The sequence below is a fragment of the Balaenoptera borealis genome (genome assembly GCF_965194805.1).
Source record: "Balaenoptera borealis genome assembly, chromosome: 2".
In the NCBI taxonomy this organism is placed as follows: Eukaryota; Metazoa; Chordata; class Mammalia; order Artiodactyla; family Balaenopteridae; genus Balaenoptera; species Balaenoptera borealis.
The window spans coordinates 99,606,115-99,630,220 of NC_138867.1; the positions used below are offsets into that span (position 1 = coordinate 99,606,115).

The 24,106-nt window shown below is 34.3% G+C and overlaps 1 protein-coding gene across 5 annotated transcripts in view; it reads left to right on the top strand.

Annotated features, from left to right (window-relative positions):
* Positions 1 to 24,106, top strand: part of DMXL1 (Dmx like 1) — a 130,748-nt gene that overhangs the window by 9,384 nt on the left and 97,258 nt on the right. For all 5 annotated transcript variants that reach the window (XR_014239005.1, XM_082374683.1, XM_082374680.1 and 2 more), the window contains exons 2-7: positions 4,228 to 4,353; positions 7,216 to 7,287; positions 10,111 to 10,189; positions 14,677 to 14,809; positions 19,656 to 19,722; positions 21,009 to 21,187. Coding sequence is in view for 4 of the 5 variants with exons in the window: in XM_082374680.1 (XP_082230806.1) it covers positions 4,228 to 4,353; positions 7,216 to 7,287; positions 10,111 to 10,189; positions 14,677 to 14,809; positions 19,656 to 19,722; positions 21,009 to 21,187 (656 nt within the window). In the remaining variant the exon portion in view is untranslated. The remainder of the gene's footprint in view (positions 1 to 4,227; positions 4,354 to 7,215; positions 7,288 to 10,110; positions 10,190 to 14,676; positions 14,810 to 19,655; positions 19,723 to 21,008; positions 21,188 to 24,106) is intronic.

A 24,106-nucleotide genomic window follows, 5' to 3' on the forward strand; every position in this document is an offset into this window, starting at 1 on the left:
TGGCAGCATAGCAGAAGGAGTAAGAGCATGTTCTTTCCCATTAGTTATAACTTGCTTTCAGTCTCATTTGTGTCTCATACTAGCTCTGAGACTTGAGTCAATTACTCAATCTAAGTTGACTTTCCTTATCAGTAAAATCGATTGATTATAGTAAATATCTCACAGGATTTGTTGTGAGGATTAAATGAGATACCAGTGAAAAGCACTTAGCATTTGGCCCTGTCAAAAACAACAAATAGGCTCAGATGACTACAGTGAATGAAAGATAGAGGAAAGCACAAAAAAGTGCCCCCCTCCCCGCCCCCATCTCTTTTTCTGGCTGTTTATCTGTATCCTTTATCACACTGGTAAACATAAGTGTTTCCCTGAGTTCTTCGCACTGTTGTGGCAAACAAATCCAAGGGGGAAGAGGTCATGGGAACCTTTGACTGGGACAGAAGTTGTGGGTAATCTGAGGACCTACTACTTGTGATTAGCATCTGAAGTGGAGGGCAGTCTCAGTTAAGGCTGAGCCTTTAACTTGTGGGATCTGATGCTATCTCCAGGTAGACAGGACTGAGTTAAATTGTAGGATACTCAGTTGGTGTCACAGAATTGCTTGCTTGGTGTGGTTAAAACCCCCACACATCTGTTGTCAGAAGTGTTGTGAATGTGGTAATAATGTGAGAGCAAAGGAGAACCACGGGAGGAAGACTAGTTTTTTCCTTCTCACTCTCCAAGGCTGCAAATATATAGTCAAATTCTGTGTTCATAAGTTACTTAGTTCCTGCCTGCCTTCTTTTTTTCAGTGTAGATATAGTATTTGTTTGAAATGTAGTTAGTTCCTTTGTTTCACCTCCCCTCCCATTCTGATTGATTTACATCAGTTTTTTGAATATGTATGATGTTAACGTGTTTCAAAAGTCATAACTAGTGTCCACTGGTAGATGAATGGATAAAGGTGTGTGTGTGTGTGTGTGTGTGTATACATGTATACACATACAGTAGAATATTACTCAGCCATAAAAAAAAGAATGAAATCTTGCCATTTCTGACAATATGTGTGGACCTGGAGGGTATTATGCTAAGTGAAGTAAGTCAGACAAAGACAAATACCGTATGATTTCACTTATATGTGGAATCTAAAAAACAAAACAAATGAACAAACAGCAGAACAGTAACAGACTCAAAGATACAGAGGACAAACGTGGTTGCCAGAGGGGAGGGAAGGGGGAGGTGGGAGGGATGAGTGAAATAGGTAAGGGAGATTAAGAAATAGAAACTTCCAGTTACAAAATAAATGAGTCATGGGCATTAAATGTACAGCATGGGGAATATAGTCAATAATACTGTAATACCTTTGTATGGTGACACATGCTAACTAGACTTAATGATGATCACTTTATAATGTATGGAAATGTAGAATCACGGTGTTGTGCACCTGGAACTAACAGAGTGCTGTAGGTCAATTATACTTCAATTTAAAAAGAAGTCGTAAGTATATAAAAAGTTATACTCAGAAGTGTTATTCTTTGCTTGCACTCCATCTTCTCCCCTTTTGTAAGTATCCAACTTCATTTTTCCCTAGTTTTATTCTCTCTTTGTTCCTTTTTGTAGCGAGCCAGGTACATGTGTTTTATTTTCCTTGTTCCTTACACACAAAAAATTGCCATATATGCTCTTTTCTCCTTTTTTTTTTTTTCACTTTATAATCTCCCCTAGAAATCACTCCAAGTCAGTTCATAGATTTCTTCCTCATTCTTTTTATAGCTGTTTAATACTCCCATCGTGGCTGTGTACCACAGTTTATTCAGCCAGTATTCTGTGCACAGCAGGAGTTTTAAGGAGATGTTTACACGTTCTTGAAAATGATTAAGAAATGGAACAAAACACAAATATAGTTTCAGTCTTTAATGCATTTTATATTTAATTAATTATACAGTCAAATAAACTATAAAAATTGAAGTTCTGTAGTCAAGAAAACCAGGAGGTTTTTTTATTATAAGCCCCAAGGATAATAGTCAACTGATGAAGTGTGAACTGCAGTTGGTTATATTCTTTTTTTTTTTTTCCCATTTACCAGTTTATTGCCATCCATTAGTTATAACTCTGAAAGAAGAAAGTGAGGACTGAATGAGAGAGATATTCCAGATGAAGATCAATAATTTTTATTCAATTTAAAGTTTACCAAAACTAGGGATAGATAGCTTTGCACCTTCTAGTACCGTCACTAAGGAAAAATTAACTGACAGGCAGTGATAGTATGATAGCAGCAGCAAAAGAACAAGGGTAATCCAGAACTGGATAAGTCTTTGAATGATCAAGGTTTATTTGTATTATAAGTTGACATCTTTCTATAGGGCTAGATGTTTCTTTCTGAGGTAACTTTGCATTTATCAAGTTTATAAATGTTTAATACTTGTTGAATTAAACAGTAATTTTGTGAGGTACTTCAGGATTCATGTAGACGTAATTCAGGAAAACTTGGAGTCCTGATTGACAAAAATAGGTGCAACACAATATCTGTAAGTAGATAGATAATTGCAGGTAAACAAAAAGAAGGCAAAGTTATGAACACATTTTAAAATATATATATATATATTCTAGTTAATGGAAACTGAGAAAATTTTGTTTAGTGAGGAGGAAATCTAAATTGTAAATTCCAAATTTAATACAGTATTTTGGTAAACAGTGACAATCAGTATTTTATCAAAATTTAATATTCAGGAGAAAATCAGTTTCTAAAATATTAAGGTATTTTAGAGTATTGTTAATGAAATTTTTCATAAATTAGTTTTTGGAATTTATTCTGGCTGTTAGTCTTGTGACAAGCCTTATGATCCTATTGTGGATATTTACACCTAGGTGAGCAGACCATCATGAGGTTTTTTGTTTGTTTACTGAGCCAATTTTTTCCACTGTGTGGCACTAGTAGAAATAGACTTGATTTCCCCTAATTCCTTTTAGGAAAATTCCAGACAAGCATGCTTAACTAGGGAAGTTCCTGTTCTGCCATCAAAATAGCACTAGATCAAAAATCAAGAGATCAGAGTTCTCAAGCTCACGCTGCCACTAAGAAGTTGTCGGCCAATTTAGGCCTCATTTTCTTGTTGGTAATGTGAGCAGATTTATTTGTATGTTCTTTCAAGTCCCTTTTCTAATATTTTTTGGTAGCTTGTACAGAACCATTTTGGCTTTGGTAGGAATTACGGTCATGAAGTATATATTAAGTATAATATTTTTTACATTAAGTAAGGTGTATGTATATGTGCAAAAGTGATGAGAAAGTAAAGAATTACTAAAATTTTAAGAACTTAGGTTGGAAAACAGTTTGTGATAGATATCTTATTTTCAGAATTATGCTGCATGTAAATTCTAGGATGACAGCCACGTACTCTTAAATGGAAGAAACTCCTGTGATCTAAGAGCAGAGAACAAGATAAACTTGAACCCTACCTTTTCGTCTTGGACCTTAACTTATAGTAATGGAAATGGATAACAAGCAAGATATTTACAAATCGTGGTATTTGCTATGAAGAAGAAAAAGAGTAGTGTGATGGAAAGTAATTAGGGGAGGGGGGAAGAATATTGATCAATATGAGTATATTCAGGAACTGAGACATGAATGTTGAAAAGAAGCTTGTTAGACAAAGACCAGGCAGATAGAAGGAAGGTAAACCACCTTGAGGTGGAAAAAGATTGTTATGCCCAAGAAACAGAAAGAAGGGCAATGTAAGGGCAGGAGCCAATTGAGGGGATGAAAGAGTAGCTTGAGATGGATTTGGGGAATTAGGACAATCATTTAGGGCATTGACATTGGTAAGAAGTTGAGATTTTATTCCAAGTGCAATGAGGAAACTTTTGAAGGGAAAATTACTTGGTGTAATAAACATTTTTAAAAGATCACTCTTGTCTGTGTGTGGAAAGGAATTAGAGGGAAGCAAGAATGGAAGCAGTCAGAGTATAAACAGTAATGCAGGAGAGAGATTATGGTAGTTTAGATAAGGGCAGTAGCATTCAGTGGAGATGGAAAAAGTGAAAGGAATTGGTATATATTTTGCAGAAAGGACTGACTGATGGGACTATATATGGGAGGTAAGGGGAATATTCTCAAATAATAAAGATTTTTTAAAATATTTAAAATTAGTCTGTTAAAACATAATATTTAACGCCAGTGTTCTACATGATATTTTCTTGACAATTTTATCATTTTTATTTTACTTTGTTCTTTTTTTTGTTTGTTTTTAGGCTTATGCATCTGGATGTGACATTGTTATACTGGGAAGTGATTTTGAAAGACTGCAAATAATCCCAGGAGCTAAACATGGAAATATTCAAGTAGGATGTGTAGATTGTTCAATGCAACAAGGCAAGGTTTGTAATCTTGTGATATGAGATTTGTTTTGAATATGGTTTTTGTCAGTATAGTCTCTGAAGTATCTATTTCCTGTTGAATTAGAGCCTTGCTGTGTTTCCAAGACAATGTAGCTACAGATTTCTTTGGCTCTCAAAGATGCACTCTAGAGAACAAAATTCCTGACTCAGATGTATATTAGAGATTGTCAGGAATTCTGTTCTCGTATAATCTTGAAATATATCATAGTTTTCTCCATGAATTGACAAACAAATGTAATATTTATTACCTGTAGAATAGGTGTAAAGCTTATTTAAAAATTGATTGGATTGAGGGAAAGGAATGACAATAAACTTCAGTCTATTTAGAAATAAACCCTGAAAAGAAATTATTGTTAGAGTCCTTTTTTGTCTGTAAACAGGTAGTTATCTCCTTTTAACTTCTAGATAAACTTTGTACAAAAATGAACATAAATTGTATAATTTTTTAAATAATTTATTCCAAGTCTATAAGAAAAATGAAAAATTTAATTTGAATTTCTGTTTACACATGGAAAGTATAAAGTTACCTTGAAAGTAAAAAAGCAACAAAAACAAAAGAAACAGTGCGTATGATTTAACATCAGGTTAAATACAGTTCTATATAGTACCAGAGTTGGGAGAGTTATAACTTACAGGCGGTATAGTATATAGCTTAATATAGCACCATTTAGGCATAGATGACCAGGCCTAGGTACAGTTGTAGCTAGACTAGGCTGAACTTTGCAAATTTAATTTTTTTGCTAGATACTTAATTAATGTATATTGTTTGACACTATGATTCTACCAGAACATTTTGTGTGAGAAATCAAAATGGACCCAACCTTATTTTTTTAAATGTAATCATTCCTAATAAGCCTGCCATTCTGAAAAGTTACTTCTTGGGACCTAGTTTAAAGGTACTCATAACAAAGGAGTTTCAACTCTTGTAGTCTTTGCCTACTTTTTGGACTACTGTTCTTTTTGTTATTCCTATGTTCCTTCCTTTCAGTAGAGTTACAGGTATCTCATCTGTCTTTCTTTTGTTCATGCCTTTCATTCTCACTGTACTACAAAAGTGATTTTTATTATGGAATGCTAAAAATCCTTGAGACTTCTTTCCCTTTCTCTTCATGTTTGTTTGGTCTCCTAGCTCTGTAGTTCTGTAATCTTTTGATTGTATACAAAAACTTACTTATACCATTTAGATTCACATAGAGCTTGTTAATGTTGGAAATCTAATTTTAGTAATTTTCAATATGAGTTATCTTTTAATAAGCTATATTACATGAAATCCAGGTTAGAATGAAGAGGTCGTTTGGTTTTATAATTATTCTAATATAGGGTAAATTTCCTTTGTTTCACAGGTATCAGTATACTCAAATGATTCCTTAAGGTATCAAGACAAAAATTTGTAGATTTTGGTACTTGGGATTTCTGTTTACCTTTTAGAAGGAAATGCTTCTTGATACCATAGGCATCAATATTTTATCATTACTGTTTTTTTATTTATAGTACTACCAGATTAATTTTCCTAAGAAAATTCATCTGCATTTGACTTGTTATTCATTTGCTTAAAACCATTCTTAGTTTCCCATGAACTTAGAAAAGTTCAAATTGTTCACCTTGGTTTGAGACCTTATTTAACCCACTGACACCTGCCTTTTTGGCCTCATGTCCATTATTTCTCTCTTCTACCTGGGCTGGTGGTCAGTCACCTCCCAACATACTTTACCTCTTTTAATATTTACACTTGTGGGGACTTCCCTGGTGGTCCAGTGGTTAAGACTCCACATGCCCAATGCAAGGGCCCCAGGTGCGATCCCTGGTCAGGGAACTAGATCCTGCATGTGGCAACGAAGATTTCATGTGCCGCAAGTACGACCCGGAGCAGCCAAATAAATAATATTAAAAAAAAAAATTTACACTTGTGTTCATACTGTGCGCTATTTCTAAAATTGAACACTCACTGCAGTTTGAAATCCTATCCACATTTAAAGGCGCAAACTAAATACTCCCAGGTGAACTCAGTGCAGATGATTTCTACCTTCTAAGATCTCCTCAGAACACTTTAAAATATCCATTGAAAGTTTTTTTTTTCCATATGTATGTTACATCCTCATTTCTTACTCTGTCTTCACTAGATTATATGTTCTTATTTTTATCCCTGATCATTCATTCTATCTATATATCTATCTGATTTCTGATGTTTTAATATTCATTTGTGACTCACTCACGCTATAGTAGTAGCTACCTTATAAAACAGAGCCAGCAAGGGTTATGCTTCATTGATTTAAGAGTAAATATTTGAAAGGTACTCAAATAAAATAGAATATTGAAAAAATATGCTCCTTAGAGAGTTTACAAAGGAATAGATCTAAGTTTTACTTCTAAAAAGTTAAATATACACTGACAGAATTCTGAACTTTGAAGACAGATAACCTAAAAACTTGATTTTTAAGTCATGTCAAATTCCATACTTGACAAGGAATACATCAATACATTTTCTTCTGTGAGGAAGGGAATTAACATTTACTATGCATCTTATATAGGTAATTCTTTACCAGATACTTTACAAATGTTATTTCAACCCTCAAAATAATCCTATTAGGAAGATAGTATTATACATATTATAAATATAGATAGAGAAACTAAGGTTCAGAGAGATTAAATTGCTGGTACACAGTGACAGTACTGGGATTCTGATCCAGATATGGTAGTCCCCAAAACTGACATTCTCAAGTATTGGTGAAAGAAATTTTGTGTTGGGTATTTTTTAAGTTATACTATTCATTTCTTTTGTTCTTTTGATTCATAAGTAAGTTAACATATCCGTAAGTTTTCTTTCTTTTTTCTTTTTAAAAGATTGCAGCATCCTATGGAAATGTTATGTCTGTTTTTGAACCAGTTAACCTACCGAAGCAAAAGAAAAATTTGGTCAGTAATTCATCTTTTTCTTTTAGAAATGAAAATGTGTTGTGTATTAAAAGATACCATTTTTAAGAGTACAAAATTAGAGTGATCATCACATAAATCAGTATAAATTATACACTGTAATTAAAGACAACATGTTAAATGCCACTTCCTTATTAAAGATGTATGTTTCATTGAAGTAGAATTAAACTAAATTGTGCTAATGAATTATCTTGAAATGCTTTTCTTTTTTTCCATCTATCATTTTTTTCTTTTATTAAATATTTGAAGAGTCAACAACTTGAAACCTGTCAGTTACTTTATTGCTAGTGGCAAACATCATTGTCCAGTCATATGTGGCACTTGTTCTTTGTTTCTGTGATCTACTTTTGTGTAGTTTTTCTGCTTTATATATTTTGTTCTTAAAGTGACATGTTTTAATTGCAAAGTCTTAACCTACCCCCTGAACTTACTTTCTTGCACTTATTGTATCATGTAATAATTGTTAGCGGGTCAGTGAATGTTTTTTTTAATAAAGAAACTATATTCAGAAATAGTTCCTGAAAGTTGGTTAAAACTTTACAATTTATAAATATTGAGGTTATGTAGTAGATTTCTTGGGTGTTTAGATGCTCTTAAAGATAACAGACAGCAGGCTATTTTATCCATCTCTACTGAAGGGTAAACTAGTGATTTGAACCATGTGGAAGAAGATCAGCATGGTGTGGTCTAAAGAGCATTGTAGTAGGAGTCATAGGACTGGTTTATTTCTCTGCTGTTCTGTAGCTATTGAAACTAAGCAGGTCAACCTTAAGAGGCTCTTTGCTCAATTCCGAAATTGGTTAATGTTTGTTTATTTTTGATGTCAAAGACTGTGGAAATGTGTTAAATGTAAAGAATTAAACAGTGTGTCAACAATAGATTTACCTTATAGATCTTTTAATAGCTTTCATTTCATTTTCACTTAGCTCATTAGTATCTTACAAATTCTCTCTGACTTAGTTGGGCAGCTGTTATTTCTTTTTTATAAATAAGGCAGCAGAGACCCAAAAATAAGTGACTTGAAGCAATGAAACAGCTATTGAGCCACAGAACTAAGAGTGAAACTAGTTGTCTTGATTCCTGGGTGTGAGCATTCTTTTTCCCTACCTTGTGTTAATGAAAAATATTTTCTCTGGGTTAATTGATATCCATTTAAAAATTTCATGGAAGGAGAGTCCACAGTTCTCTGCTCATTTCTATTTGTGTTTATATATTACCTAATGAATCCAATGTTAGAGGCTCTCACATCCTTATGAGTTAGTAACTGATAGCACTAAAAACAAATTTTAAAGGTGGTTGCTCCATCCAAAACACTGTATTTCAAATAATACTCAATAAGTATTTGTTGAATGAAATAGCTGACTTTAAAAAAAAATCAGTTTGTTATGTTAAAATGCCTTTATTGATAAGGGTAGAATTGAGAATTTCAGGTTTTGCCCATTTTCTCTTGTACTAATTATAATTGTTTAATATAATAGTGTAAAAAATTCAGTAAGAAGAGGCTTGTTTATTGGTAGGCAGCACTGACTTTGCAGAGAGGGTGAATAAAAAGCCTGATGAATAAAGGGAAAACTGGATCAAATGGAAAAATCATAAACTTGGAAGATGCACAAAATCTTGAATTCCAGGATATAGTCTCAGAGAATCCTTAGAGCCTCATAAAAAATATTATATTCTTTTATTTGTACATTCTGGAATATTCTTTTAAGATGGTGGTTCTTCACAAGAGGTGCACTTCAGAACCACTGGTTGATACGTATGTCCAGATCCTGCCCTGGGGAATTCTAAATGTGTAGATGTGGGATTGTGCCTGTGTACTGGTACATCTAGATCTAGGGGGAGTTCTGATGTGTGCTGTGATTGAGAGCCATTCCTGCAGGATAGTGTTTCATAAAAAGCATATTCTGCAGGCCACCTGTATCAAAATCACCTGGAGATGTTGGTTTAAAGTACAGATTTCCTGTGCCCAGTTCTGGACCTTTTGAATCTGAACCTTTGGGCATGGGTCTTGAGCATTTGAATTTTTAATAAACATCTCAGGCTGTTTTCATACTGAAGTATGGGAACGACTACATTAAGATAGTGTTTATGGATCTCCATCTATTAGAGGTTAGAGAAGTCAACTTAGTAGGCCACAACCTGAATTTAAAAGAAAATGAAATATAATAGAAAATGTTAAGAGTGCATCACATATAGTAAGGGTGAACTTAGATTGCATGTATGTGTGTATGTGTGTGTGTGTTCTGGGTTATAGTGCAACATATATTTCTTACTGGTTTGCAGGTTTAAAAAGTTTGAAAAATATTGCTTTAAGGAATGAAAAGCCCTTAAATTATGTAATGTAAGGGAAGTGTTAACATCTCTTATTCTGAATTTTCACACATAACCATACGCCCTCAGGTGAAGATGAAACTTTATAGAGGAGGAATCCTCAAATAGCAGACACAGACACATTTAAAATTAAACCTTTGTAACTATAATAATAATAAAGTAATAATTATAACTTTAAAAGTCTGAGGTTAATATATATGTTGTCCTAGTTGGCAGATACTTATTGGTTGTTTAAATATACTAAAGACAGACTTTTGGACTTCTAGGAATGGATGTTCTCTCACTGATCTCCTCCATCACATATTCCTTATTTTTCTTGACTGACTGAACATTTTATTCTCTTTAAGTATGACTACATGGTCAATTATACCTAAAAAAATGAGTACATGTATTATTAAAAATAGTGTCAGTATATACATTTGACGGAAAAGATGCCAATAATTATTGACTAAATGACTTTTTTTTAAATTTTAGGAATTATATAGTCAGTGGCAGAAAAGTGGCCAATTTTTTCTGGACTCAATAGCACACAATATAACTTGGGATCCTGCAGGTAAGAATATAAGAAGAATTAACTGAAATGAAATAACACTTGTCTAGGCTATTGCTTTTTTTTCTTACTTTCATGTATTTCAGTTCTGCTTTGTGTGAAATGATGGGGAACACAAAAGTAAGTAAAACAGGTTGTGCTATTTTAGAGCTTATACTGAAATGAGGAAAATATGCACCATAATAGTGTCCAGCTATTGTAGGAATACCTGTTGTTTTGGGAAGGAGACACTAATTCTCTGTGGGGAATCAAAGTTTCATTGAAGAGGAGCCTTTTGCCATGAGAGTAGATAGATTTTGACAGTGAAGGTGGGGATAGGTTGAGGAAGGAAAAAAAAAGTGAATTCTAAGAAGAGATAATGTGTATATGTATCAGTTATCTATTTCTGCATTAAAAAATCATCCTAAAGTCATTTTTACCAATTTACCACAGTGAGCAAAGGAACAAAGAAAGAAAGCGTAAGATATATTCTAGTAATGGTTAGTACTTCCTTGAGGCTGGAGTGAGTCTGGTGATGAGATAAGAATACAGCATATATGGAAAGCCTTTACAGTCATGTAAAGAATTAAAGAATTTTAATTTAATTCTTTTTAATTGTATAAAATGTATAGGTTTTTGAAAATGGCTAGTGACAAGCTAAGATTTCTGGTTTTGCCAGATTTTTCTGGTAGCAGTAACTTAGAATGATCAGAGACAAGAGGAACAGGAAGATAAATACTGTATTATCTATAATTACCTTTGGAAAGTATGCATTCACAGTAGTGAATGAGAAATAAGAACTTATTTCAGTGCCTTTATCATAGTAGGTGCTCAATTAATATGGAGTGACTAATGAAAGGAATACATGGATATGAAATGCATTTAGGTAGTCGAATTGACATTACTTGACAACTGGATTTCAGATTACTTTGAGAGTATCTTTGATCACAAGAAGAGTGATATGTAGGAGTTAGAGATAGTGGAACATAAGTTTTATTTAGATGTATGGAATTTGAGGTGCTTCCATATCCTATAGCAGTATTCATTAGATCGTTAGAAATTTGAATCTAAATTTATGAAAGAAGTTATCTTTGGAACAGAGAACTAGAAGTCATCAGTTAAGATAGATAAGTTAAATTTTAATATAGTAGATAAAATGGCTGAGAAAAAATGTTAATTTAGAATACGAAGTTCAGAACCTTGGGAAATTATTTTAGAAGGTAAAAGAGATTATTTTAGATTAAATAAAAATCACATAATGTTTTAAGATGTTTTCTCCCATGAGATTGATGCTTACTAGCTGGTAACCTACATGTATATTTTATGCACACAGTGAAAAGAGTGAAAATTTGACCTGGGTTCAAATTTGGCATTTCGTACAGCACTTTGTACATAACTCTACTCTGGATAGGGTCACTCATGTCCAGTTTATGCCTGTTTCCTCATAAGATTATTAGCAATGTCACCTTTACTTTCACACGTGTTCCTATTTGGATGATAAATTATATGGTTACTCTGTGATAGCACTACAATTTATTGTAATTATTCGTTTACCTTTTTTTTTTATTAGGCAAGAGCTTAGATTCTATTTTATTCAGTATTTATCTTTAGGGGTCTATCATATATTAAGCTCTCAATAAATGTTTACGTACATGACTACAAGTTTTGTGATCATGAGCAGATTACTTAACATATCAAGAATGGTTAACTCACTTTAAATTAAGGTAATATCTATTTCACAAGATAGTTTTTTAATGATCAGATATGGTAGTATATATGAAAGTACTTCGCACTTTCTGTAAAAAGGTATTTATATGGGTACTTACCTATAAAAATATTGTTAGCAAGTGAACTGGCTACTTGAAGTCTCATGAATAGCTGTAATAAAAACATTATTTGAATTGAATGATATTTCTTTAGTAATGACATAGTCGTTGCCTGGAATTTTTGTACCTGCGGTCTGTAAGTAGTAATTCTTCGGAAGGTAGTATTGATATTGTTATTGATATTGACAGTATTTTAGTTCTTCTAAAATCATCATTACAGAGTAGTATTAGAAGATAACTACTTATTTTCTTAACATATCTAGTAGTGACTTGCCAATATTTCATGACCATTATCTTTTAAATCATGATTTATTTAAAATTCACATTTCTTTTTATAATCAAAAAGTTTAAAATTTAAGTGGTTTGGTTGAGAATTGGGTTATTACTGTAATATATATTGGGGAGCTATTATTACTTTTGTAAATGAACTTTGTAATTATTTATATAAACAGATTTAGAATATATTAAGTGAAATACTAGTATTTTGGTTTTGATGAATATTTACTTATTAGTATATGCCAGGTATTGGGATATAAAGAATATTTTTCAGACGGTGCTAGTAAACTGACTATAGTGCCTTTGTGTTGTCTCCAAACCCACTATTGCATCTTGCTTAAATCATAAGACTTACTATTTTAGACTTAATGCGTTTGTTTCCTACTTTGATATCTATACTTCTGCCTTTCTGTTCAAATCAATGTATTATGCCATACCTTACCTACTTTTGTTTCATTCCATAACTGGGATGAATTATTTTATATTCTATATTAATTTCTTAATCCTTCATGGGTTACCTTAGTTTCACCTTTAGTTTATGTTAAAGAAAAGAAAACCTGTCAAAACTGAACTCATAGATACAGAGAACATATTGGTGGTTGTCAGAGTCAGTGGGGTGGAGTAGGGTGGGGTGGGATTGGGGAGAGTAGATGAAATAGGTGAAGGTACAAACTTTCAGTTATGAAATAAATAAATCCTGGGATGTAATGTATGACATGGTGACTATGGTTAATAATTCTGTATTGTGTATTTAAAAGTTGCTAAGAGAGAGTAGATCTTAAAGTTCTCATCACAAGAAAACAAATTGTAACCATGTGTGGTGATGAATGTTAAGGAGACTTATTGTGGTGGTCATTTCACACTGTATACAAATACTGAATCATTATGTTGTCACCTGAAACTAATACAATGATACATGTCAGTTACATCTCAGTAAAAAAAAAGGAAAACGTATGTATGTTGCTAAGCTAAACAGTGGAATGATAACCATATTTAAATGGAATGTCTCGTTAGTATCAATACTTTCTGGGCTGTTTTTATCCGTCTATAAGACTTTCCACCTAGTTGCTACTATTTATTGAGCTTCTGCTAAGTGCCTAGCCTGTGCTAGATATGTAATACATATATTATAGCTAATTCTTACAACAGCTCTACACAAATTTCTAATTTTATAGGTGAGAAAATTGAGGCTTAGAGGTTGCCCAACTCGATCAAATTCACATAGCTAATTGAGTAACTTATTTGGGATTTAGACACAAGGATTTCTGATCTAAAGTCAGCGTTTTCCCACAGACTCACTTTTTAAATAAAGTGATCTTTCCAGAGAGATAGAATGCCTTATTTATTGTCAGCTTTTTGGCCAAAATTGTACTGCCTTTATTTTCTTTGATAGCACAATCTTCTACTCAGTTCCCCAAGTCATAAAGTGGGAATCTGTCCTTGAAACCTCTTGTATCTCTCTGTTTTTTACTTGGTGTCATGCCATGAAAATTCTGTTCTTTTTTTTTAAATGGCTTTTAAATCCATGCTTATTACTTTAATATTTGTTTCAGATCCTCATGATTTCCCATCTGTATTTATTATAGTCATTTAATCAGATTTCCCAGCGTCTTACGTTTTTCCTCATCTTGCCTATCTCTAGTTATAAAGAATCGTAATTTACCCTTCTTTGTTTACTGGAGTTTTTGAAAGTATGGTGAAAATTATGGGTTATCTCTCTAGAAAAATGCACAAAGTATACCTATAACTTTTGCATATATGTCATTGGAAGGAGGTTTATGGGCATCTTCATATCCATCTGTTGACAGCCCCTCCCAGTGAGACCCGTTCTAAAATACAGATCCACTTATGTAAACTACACCTCCCCCAAATAAAACCTTTAACTTCCAACTATCTATAACAAACTCTGAACTCTTTATGAACCTCAAAAATGCTTCACAGTATGATCCCTTTTTTCCAAACTTATTTCTTTTTCTAGGTCTACTACGTACCTTATCCCTTAACCATAATGAGATTATGAGGCATTCTCTGGAATATATTTGAACTTGCATGTTTTCATGCTTCTGTTCATAATATTTCTCTACTGGAATGTGAACCCATCATGAAAAAGGACAGTCTTTCATTTCTTATTGTATTGCCAGTGCCTAGCACAGTGCCTGTTACAAAGAAGATGCTCATTAAATGTTTGTTGGATGAGAGATGATAAGATCTGTTCCCTTTTTTGTCTAAGCTTCTTCAACAAAGTTAAAATATAGCCTTACTCCCCCATACCCTAAATCTCTTTTTGTTATTTGACTTTTTTTAAAAGTTGTATTATCTTTATAGTATTATATGAAACTCTTGAGCATGTACTTAACTCACTAATTAAATACCTAAATAATAATTGGTGAATGATATATATATTTTTAGGCAATCGTCTTTTAACTGGTTCTAGCTGTTTGCAACTGTGGTCCAATGCTAACTTGGAGAAATCAGCTGAAGATGAAAATCCAGATAAAACAGATCTTAACTTTGGGGATTGGAGATGCATTTGGCATTGCAAGTAAGCAATTAGGGGATTAAACCAATAAACCTGTTCCATGTGGTCTTATATTATAAATGCATTTTAGTTGGTGTAAAACCATACTAACATAAAAAGTATTGATTTTGACATGCCTTTTTTATATACAGAGGATTCACCATTTCCCATGTTCTGCAGACCCTTTTTTACTTTTTTTAAATTGTTGAATAAAACAACTAGGAAGAAACATAGAAATGTGTTAGGCCTATATGAAGATAGTTAAATAAGAACTTGCTAAATTATACAAAAGGAGACAGAAACACCTGTCATGCTTTTGAATGGAAGTTTTCCTATTGTGAAGAAGTATATTTTTCCCAAACTAATCTGTATGTTGGACATCATCCTTATCAAAATCTCATTGGAATGTCTACTTTTGAGCATAGTTCAAAATTTTATTTAAAAGGACAAATTTGGGAAAATCAGGAAAATCCTGAAAGAAGAAAAGAATGAAGATATACAGTATAGTAAAATGAATTCTAAAGCTACAACTGGTCAAGCAGTTTGTTGTTGATACAAGAACAGATAGATTAGGGTCCAGGGTTAGACCCAATTATACATGGAGATTCAGTATATAAGGTGGCATTTTCATCCGTGGGGCAACTTGCTAGCTCTGTGGAGGAGAAAACGAAGTTAGAATCTCTTTCATACTTGGCACCAAAATAAATTTCAAAGGAAGAAGAAGCAATATCTATACAATGAAAAAATTTTAAAAGAAAATATCGGTGAATTGTCATAGTTTAATACTACCATGTCCAGTATGATAGCAACTAGCCGCATTTCACTTGAGCCCTTGAAATATGGCTAGACTTAATTGAGGTGTCCTAAAAGTATAAAATGAACACTAGATTTCAGAAACTTTGCACAAGGAAAAAAATTAAAAACTTATTAAATTTAATTGATTACACATTAAAATGATAATATTTTTGATATATTGGATTAAATAAAATATACTTAATTTCACCTGTTTCTTTTTACTTTTTTAAATGTCGCTACTAGGAAATTAAAAATTACATATTGGCCTAACATTTATCATTTGTGTTCTATCACTGTTGGATAAGAAGTGCTGTTTTAGAGTTATGGAAAAAATTTCTAAGTATGACACCAAAACTAGAAACTGAAAGGAAAGATAAGGAAAAAATTAATAGTTTTGTATATCAATAAAAAATTTCTGTAAAGCAAAAAGACCATAAGGAAAATAACCAAAAACTTGATGGGAAATATTTGCAATTTTGGGTTAGTGCCTCTTTTAAAAGGAGGTCTTAAAAATTAACTAGAAAATAACAGATATCTCAAAAGTAAACAAAAATGGACAATGAAGAGAAAAATTTTTTTGAGAAAATTTTTAACCAGTAGTACATGTGAGTAATGAGCATATTAAGAGTTGATTGACCGCACTCAAAATCAAGAAATGTGAAATATCCATAAAGAAGAGAATGAATAATACCTATTACGAGTGAGTGAGTGGAGTAAAGGTATTCTTATATACTGTTAATAAGGGCATACAATTGGTATCATCTTTCTAGAGATCAGTTTGGAAGTATGAATCAACAGGCTTAATTTTTCTTATGCCCTTTAGATAGCAAGTCCAAGTTTCTTTCATTCATTCAACAAATATTTGTTGAGTGCTTATCATGTTCCAGACAGTGGTAAAAGTGCTTAGAATATAGCCGTGAACACATAGGGGGAGATAGACAATGCACCAGTAGATCAGTATGACAGGGTGTTAGGAATGGCATTCTTCCTGAGTCAGTTTTACATATTTTTTAAAAATTTATTTTATATTTTTAAATTTTGGCTGTGTTGGGTCTTCGTTGCTGCTTGCGGGCTTTCTCTAGTTATGGTGAGCGGGGGCTACTCTTCGTTGCGGTGCATGGGCTTCTCATTGCGGTGGCTTCTCTTGTTGCAGAGCACGGGCTCTAGGAGCGCGGGCTTCAGTAGTTGTGGCTCGCAGGCTCTAGAGCGCAGGCTCAGCAGTTGTGGTGCACAGGCTTAGTTGCTCCGCAGCATGTGGGATCCTCCCAGACCAGGGCTCGAACCCGTGTCCCCTGCACTGGCAGGCGGATTCTTAACCACTGCGCCACCAGGGAAGTCCCCTGAGTCAGTTTCATATGAAGCAGTAATAGGGTATAAATCAGATACCAAAGTCAGAGTAAGGCAGACCTCCTATATATATAGAATATACAAAGGAGATTTCAAAGGAGCTGGTTCTGTGTTTTTTTGCACCCCCTCAGCCAGATCATGGGTTTTAAAAAGGGTTTACATGTAGAGAGGAAATAGGATTTTGCAAAGATAGTTCTTTAGAAAGAGCTAATGGGGGAGAGAAGAACAAAGAAGTGCTATAGTGCCTTCACTGCAGATCTAGTAAGGGGCTTCCTTGGGTTGAACTGAGAATTTGAAATGTATTTCTTGCATTTGGGAGAAAGGAAGGATCTTAAGTTAAATCATAATCAGAGTTATACAGTGGTAACTTGGACTAGACATACTAATTGTTTATTTGAGGTGGTTTGTTATTTAAGTAAGCAATAAAGCCTTGGACTAGAGACCATGCGAGTTTTATTTTAGGATCAACTGAAGATTACACTAACTGGAATACATTTCAAAGTTGGGTTTGATCATACATTTGTGGTGCATTTAGAACACTGCTTATACCTGTTAGATGAGGACCAGTAGGTACGATAGAGAATAATTAAGTAGGGTGGGGAGAAGAAGAGGAGAGGTGACGTTTGAGTATAGACCTGAAGGAAGTGAGTGAGTAAGCTATGTGTGTGTATATTCTGGTGAAGAACGTTGTAGGAGGAGGGAACTAGTGCAAGGCTCTGAGGTAAAAGTGTATGTTACCTTGTGGCTGGAGTAAAGTGAACAAAGTGAGGAGTAAAAGGGGAAATGATCAGAGTCAGGAGTCAGCTTATAGGTTATTGTGAGGCTTTTGCCTTTTATTTTGAGTGAGTTGGGAAGCCCTTGGGGGTTTTAAGCACAGGGTGTGTTGAGATCTGTTGGGTTGGCCAAAAAGTTCATTCAGTTAGTGAATACGTTCAATAAAGTTCTTCGTGAAAATGAAAAATGTTTTTTATTTTTACTTAAAACCAAACGAACTTTTTGGCCAACCCAGTAATTCCCTTTTAAAAGAACTGCTTTAGCTACTGTTTTAAAAAAAAGACTGTAGGGGCAACAAGGTCACAGTCATGGAGACCAGACTTTTAATTATTTGTTTTAAAGATGTCCTTAGGATTAACCAGATGCATAAAAATGTGTGTGCAAAAATGTTCATTGTACTACTTAATGTTCATGACATATTTTAAAATAAATATTACAAAGCAAATTGTAAATATGGCATCAGTTTCCATCTCCTTCCCCACACCCTTCCACAGAAAGTAGATGGAGGTGGAGAGTGGAAGAGGTCTGGAAGTCAGTGTATTAAAATGTTAACAGTGATTTTGCATGGGAATGAGGGTTGTGGTATTGGTGAAGCTATGAATGATTTTATTTTCTTCCTTTCACCCATTTGTATCAATATTTTGTTATGTATTTGTAACATTTAAAATCAGGGGAGGGACTTCCCTGGTGGTCCAGTGGTTAAGACTCTGCGCTCCCTATGCAGGGCACCTGGGTTCGATCCCTGGTCAGGGAACTAGATCCCGCATGCCGCTATTAGGAGCCTGCATGCCGCAACTAAAAGATTCCGAGTGCCACAACTAAAGATCCAACACACAGCAGCGAAGATCCTGCGTGTCGCAAGTAAGACCCGGTGCAGCCAAACAAACAAATAAGCAAACAAACAAACAAATATTTTTTAGAAATCGGGGGAAAAAGTTATTTTTATTTGGAATGAAATGTGACAGAAAATATCTCTTTGGCCTGCTTCTTTTTTTTTTTTTAAACTTTGGGTTTATTTATTTATTTATAGCTGTGTTGGGTCTTCGTTTCTGTGCGAGGGCTTTCTCTAGTTGTGGCAAGTGGGGGCCACTCTTCATCGCGGTGCGCGGGCCTCTCATTATCGCAGCCTCTCTTGTTGCAGAGCACAGACTCCAGACGCGCAGGTTCAGTAATTGTGGCTCCGCGGCATGTGGGATCTTCCCAGACCGGGGCTCAAACCCGTGTCCCCTGCATTGGCAGGCAGATTCTCAACCACTGCACCAGCAGGGAAGTCCTGGCCTGCTTTACAAATAAATTTAGGACGAATCTATCTAAGCATGAACTTGGGTAAAGAAAAGGAAAGCAATGATAGTGACTTGAGATCAGTATATACAGGTAGCCAGAAGGGAAGGTGATGAAGGGAAATGAGCCGAAGCTCCTTGGAGAAGAAAAGACAACTATGTACCAAGTATGTTGGTGAACTTGGAAGGCCGAATCCATGATAGTTGGAAGTCTCCTATTAACCCATACATAATCTTTAATTATGCAAATGCTGCCTTAAGGCAGAATTCGTTTTAAAATACTGATTTACTGTCCTTGTAAATGTATGTTGGAATATAAGTATCTATGGCTCTGGAAATTAGATTTCCAGATTAAAAAATGAAACCTTTCTTTCTCACATCCTAAGGGAATGAGACCTAAGGCTCTTTTGTCTTAAGGTTTGAAGACTGACAAGTCATTCCCTACATGATTCTTATGCATGGATATTTTTACATAAAAAATAATTTTTATATTTAATGTTAAGTTCTATTTTTTAATTTATTTTATATTTATGAGATATACTTAAAAGTGAGTGTGAAACTTGTATTATCACAAAATTTTCTATTTGAAGCAAATTGCTGAATATAGTTTAGAGAAGTAATGTTGCATTCTCTAATTTTCCTTGAAAATTATTTCTTGTCTGTTTAATTTACAGAACTGCTTCCCAAGTTCATTTAATGAAGTTTTCACCAGATGGAGAATTTTTTGCCACTGCTGGGAAGGTAATTTGTGAAAATACTATTGTCAAGTTCTGTTTATGGTGTATTTTGAAATGTCAAAAAAAAATTAGCTGGCTTCATTAAGTTGAAAACATTTTCTGTTAAAAATGTTAAATAGCAAAAATTGGCTAAATACTGTGTTAAAGGCAGTATGGTATAATTGAAACAACATAGATCAAAGGTAGATGTGGGTATAAATTTGCCATTTACCAACTGTTTGATCTTGGGCAAGTAGTTACTCTCTTTGAGCCTTGGTTTTCTCATGTATAAACTGAGGATGATAGTACCTACCTCATAGGTTGTTGATCATCAGATTAGTTTAGACAGTGTATGTAAAGTGACTGGCACAGAGTCATGGATGAAGTATACTGTCAATAATCAACTATAACTGCTATTTATTTATGTTATCTTTAGCTGACAGCTATATTAGGCTGTATTTACAGTAAAAGAATTTACAGACTTTCTAGAAGGACATTTGTAACTTTTCTTTGTTATTACCTGTTTATTTCAGAATAATGTATTCCCTTGAAATTATTTTATTTTTAATCATTGGTTCACAGAGCACTTTACATACAACTAATAGTCTGAAATTATTGTTCCCATGGCTCAAAACCTGCAGACTAAGAATATGAGATATACCTTAAATCCTCAGTGAGGTTTTTTAGGGTAAAAGTAGAGCTGTTTAATCTAATTGACTTTACAGTCAGCTTTGGGAATGCAATTAATAGCTAAAGAACAGAACCTGGTACATGCTAGTCTTTCTTGTTCTTGCTTTCCTTCTCAAATTAGGAGATGCAATTTTGATTGTGCTTAGAATATTTTACATAGTAGTAGTTGCTAACTAGTTATCATCAACATTTTCTTTGAACATTCACATGGTAATTTATAAAAACTGTGTTTGTTTTCAAAAATCAGCAGTCTTTTGAAGTCTGCTAATGGTAATGCTTTCTTATTTGGTATTTGGCTAAGTGGGCACGTGAACCCTTAACTTCATCTTTAGGTCTTTCCTAAATGACTTTATTTTCCATACCATATGGTAACTAGCATTGTCCTTGAACCAACCCTTGCAAAATACACACATTCACACACATTAATTCTTAAAGAACAGTTAAGGAATGCTAGTAGAAAAGTATCAGAATCAGAGATTTTCTTCCTAATTTCTCCATGCCCAACTCCTCTTCACATCCCTAAGTTCCTTTAATTAGGGAGAAAAATCTTACTTTTGGCATTTGACTTAACCTTTAATTTAATTCTGATCTGGATGTTTTTTGTTTTTTTTTTCCCCTTAGGATGACTGTCTTTTAAAGGTATGGTATAATGTAGAAAACTGGCGGACATCTGTTACCTCTCCAGATAAAAGTTCAGAAAAACAATCCCAAGGAGAAATTGACTTTTCTTTTATATATCTGGCCCATCCTCGAGCTGTAAATGGATTTTCCTGGCGTAAAACAAGCAAATATATGCCTAGGTCAGTGGATTAGTCATTTTTCCCATGTATTAAGAGAACGTCATCTTTGTGACTTTGACTGCTTTTCTCACTTTGAGAATCATTGCTTTAGGATTTTTGCCTATGAAGATTCAAGTAATACTAGATAGTTCTTGGACTGCAGACCTCTGGCCACCGGTCAACTATGGTTGACACTTAAGAGGAGAGCCATATGAAAGGATAATTTACCTCTAGATCAGATATCTTTAAGTGACAGAGTTGTGCATCTTTTTCTTCTCTATGTTATGTATCCAATTCTTTCATCTCTTAATCATTCTCCAAATTGCCATTTGTATCAACTTTTTCACATTTCACTCCCTTATCTCTTCCCTTCTGTATCTCCTCTGGTTTCCCTTTTTTTTTTTTTAATTAAAAAAAAAAAAAGGCTTTATTGAGAACATATACCATAAGGCCTCAAATATTTCTTTAACTGCACCCAGCATCTTTGAGGAGAAGTGCATGGGTTAATACATTATGATGCCCTAAACTAGGTATTAGTTTAACCTACACATGCATGCACAAACACACCTGTTAGTACTTCTTTTCTTTCCTGTAGTCCTTGCAAGACTTGATAATCCTGTTGAATTTTTGCCTATATTTAGTACGTTACAGAGCTATTGTATTACTTAAGTATAGGTAGAAATCCTTTTTGTTCCACATGGCCATTTTCAATTTGGCCACACTATGGATCAGTACAGTTTTTCCCTTATTTTTTTGTCATCTGAGATGTCTTAAGCTGATCCGTGGTAGCATAGCTAGATCTTTTGTTGACTTTAGTTTTGCTCTTCTGAGCCAGCAGAGTATACCTAGATTTTTTAAAAATTATTTTAGACATTTTTTAGAGCAGTTTAAGGTTCACAGCAAAGCTGAAGGGAAGGCACAGAGATTTCTCACATAATCCTGTCCCCCACATATGCACAGCCTCCCCCATTATCAACATCCTCCACCAGAGTGGTACATTTGTTACAGTTGACGCTTATTTCAACACATTATTTCCACTTAAAGTTCATAGTTTACTTTGTGGTTCACTCTTGGTATTGTGCATTCTGTGGGTTTGGATAAGTGTATAATGGCATATATCCATCATTGTTATACCTAGACTACTTTGAGCTATTTTGGAGTGCAGTAGTTACCATTCTTCCTATCTCAGTCCTACAGTCTAACAAAGCATAGGAGTAGGACACTGTAGGTACAGTGATGGTTCTTTTGTTAGAAGTATGTGTCACAGTTTTTGGGCTAAGGGAGAGTGGTGTGGGCAATCTGTATTGTTAGCAAAAGCTTCTTCACTCCAGCTTCACTTTGAGAACTGTTGCTCTAGTACCTCTGAGACCATTGCCCACACGTATAAAAACGTGTTTAGAATAGAATGAGCTATGACAAACGTAAAGTAAAAATAGTTGTCATCACAAACTGTTAACCTTTTAGAACTATCAGAAGATTACATTATTTCGGAGGCTGATTTCTTCTTCTATTCCAGGTATTTTCATATGCAGCCAGTTAGACCACCAGAATACTGAAAAAGAGGCTTGTGAAATATTGTATCTTTTGAGAGAGGACAGTCACATCTGCTCCTGACCTAGTTCACTCAGTGTTGGCAAAAGTGATCACGGTGGACGCAGAGGCAGTACCTTAAACTGGGGCATTACGAATGCCCAATGACAGCAAAAAGGCATATTAGGTGTTTTTTTTGCCCTGCTTAGTTTATCTCTTATCAACTAAATTCTACAGCATAGGGAACTGATACAGAACTAGACTTTTCTGTTAGTTATGGCATCTTTTCAGGGTTTCCAGAATTTCACTTTTGGATCCATTTCATTAAAGAACCAGCTAATCTCCCTTAGTTCCTTTAGTTTTCATTTTTGTTTCACCAGCTGCCTGCAGATATATAGTGGGAAGGCTGACCCTTTCTCATGAGGATGAAAGAGATCCCATCAAAGACCATTATCCTTTCTGATATGGAATCTTAAAATTAAGATGCTTAACCAAATGGTAATACTTTATACAAAGGGCCTGCTGGCTTGAGAGAGAAGAATGGGGAAGTGTTTGTAATGAGCATGTACTTCTTTACAAGTTAAAAATTGATGCATGTAGGACAGGTTGGGAGGTCTGGTTATATCCCCCCAAAACCTCCAAAAGTTGGTTCTACATAACTAGTTTCAAAAGCATCTTAGCCTGTTGTTGCATCAAGATAGGGCAGCTAAATAAAATAAAATTAAAAAAAAAAAAAGATAGGACAGCTGTTGCAGATACCATCACATGGTTGCCCCATATAAGGTCATTCATTTATATATATATATATATATATATATATATATATATATATATTGTTTTTGGTTGGGGGGGAGAGTGCTATACCTGAATATGATATGCTTATTGGAGAGAGAATAAGATACCTTGATGAAGAAGTGAGGAAGGGGGAGGTATTGCCTGAGCAGTGCCTCAAATACATCAGGATATTTCTTCTATGCCATGCTTATATTACCTGCCAGCTGTTTGTAAGGCGTGGCATTATTTGTAAGGCGTGGTATCCTGAAGAGAGTCATCTGGGGTCGAAGCCCTGTCCATGCTTCTGAGTTGTGCAGCTTTTTAGCTTGCTTTGTTGGTCTTGCCTAAGTTCTGTACCTCTCCTGATTGCTGTCTGTTCAGCCCTTTAGTCTCCTATCTTCTGCTCTTTCTTCTTCCCATTCTGCCATTTACTGATTGGTACTATGAACCTTGAACTTCCATATTGCCTTTTTGTATTTTCTTTTGTTTCTTTTTATTTTTAATCTCATTGCTACTGCTTGTGTGTATGTAAATGTACTAGAGAGAAACTAAGAGAGGGAAGGAGGGGAGGAAAAGGTCAGAGGGAGATAGAGGAAAAAAGAGGGAGAAAAATGAAGGAGGAAGAGGAGGGAGAGG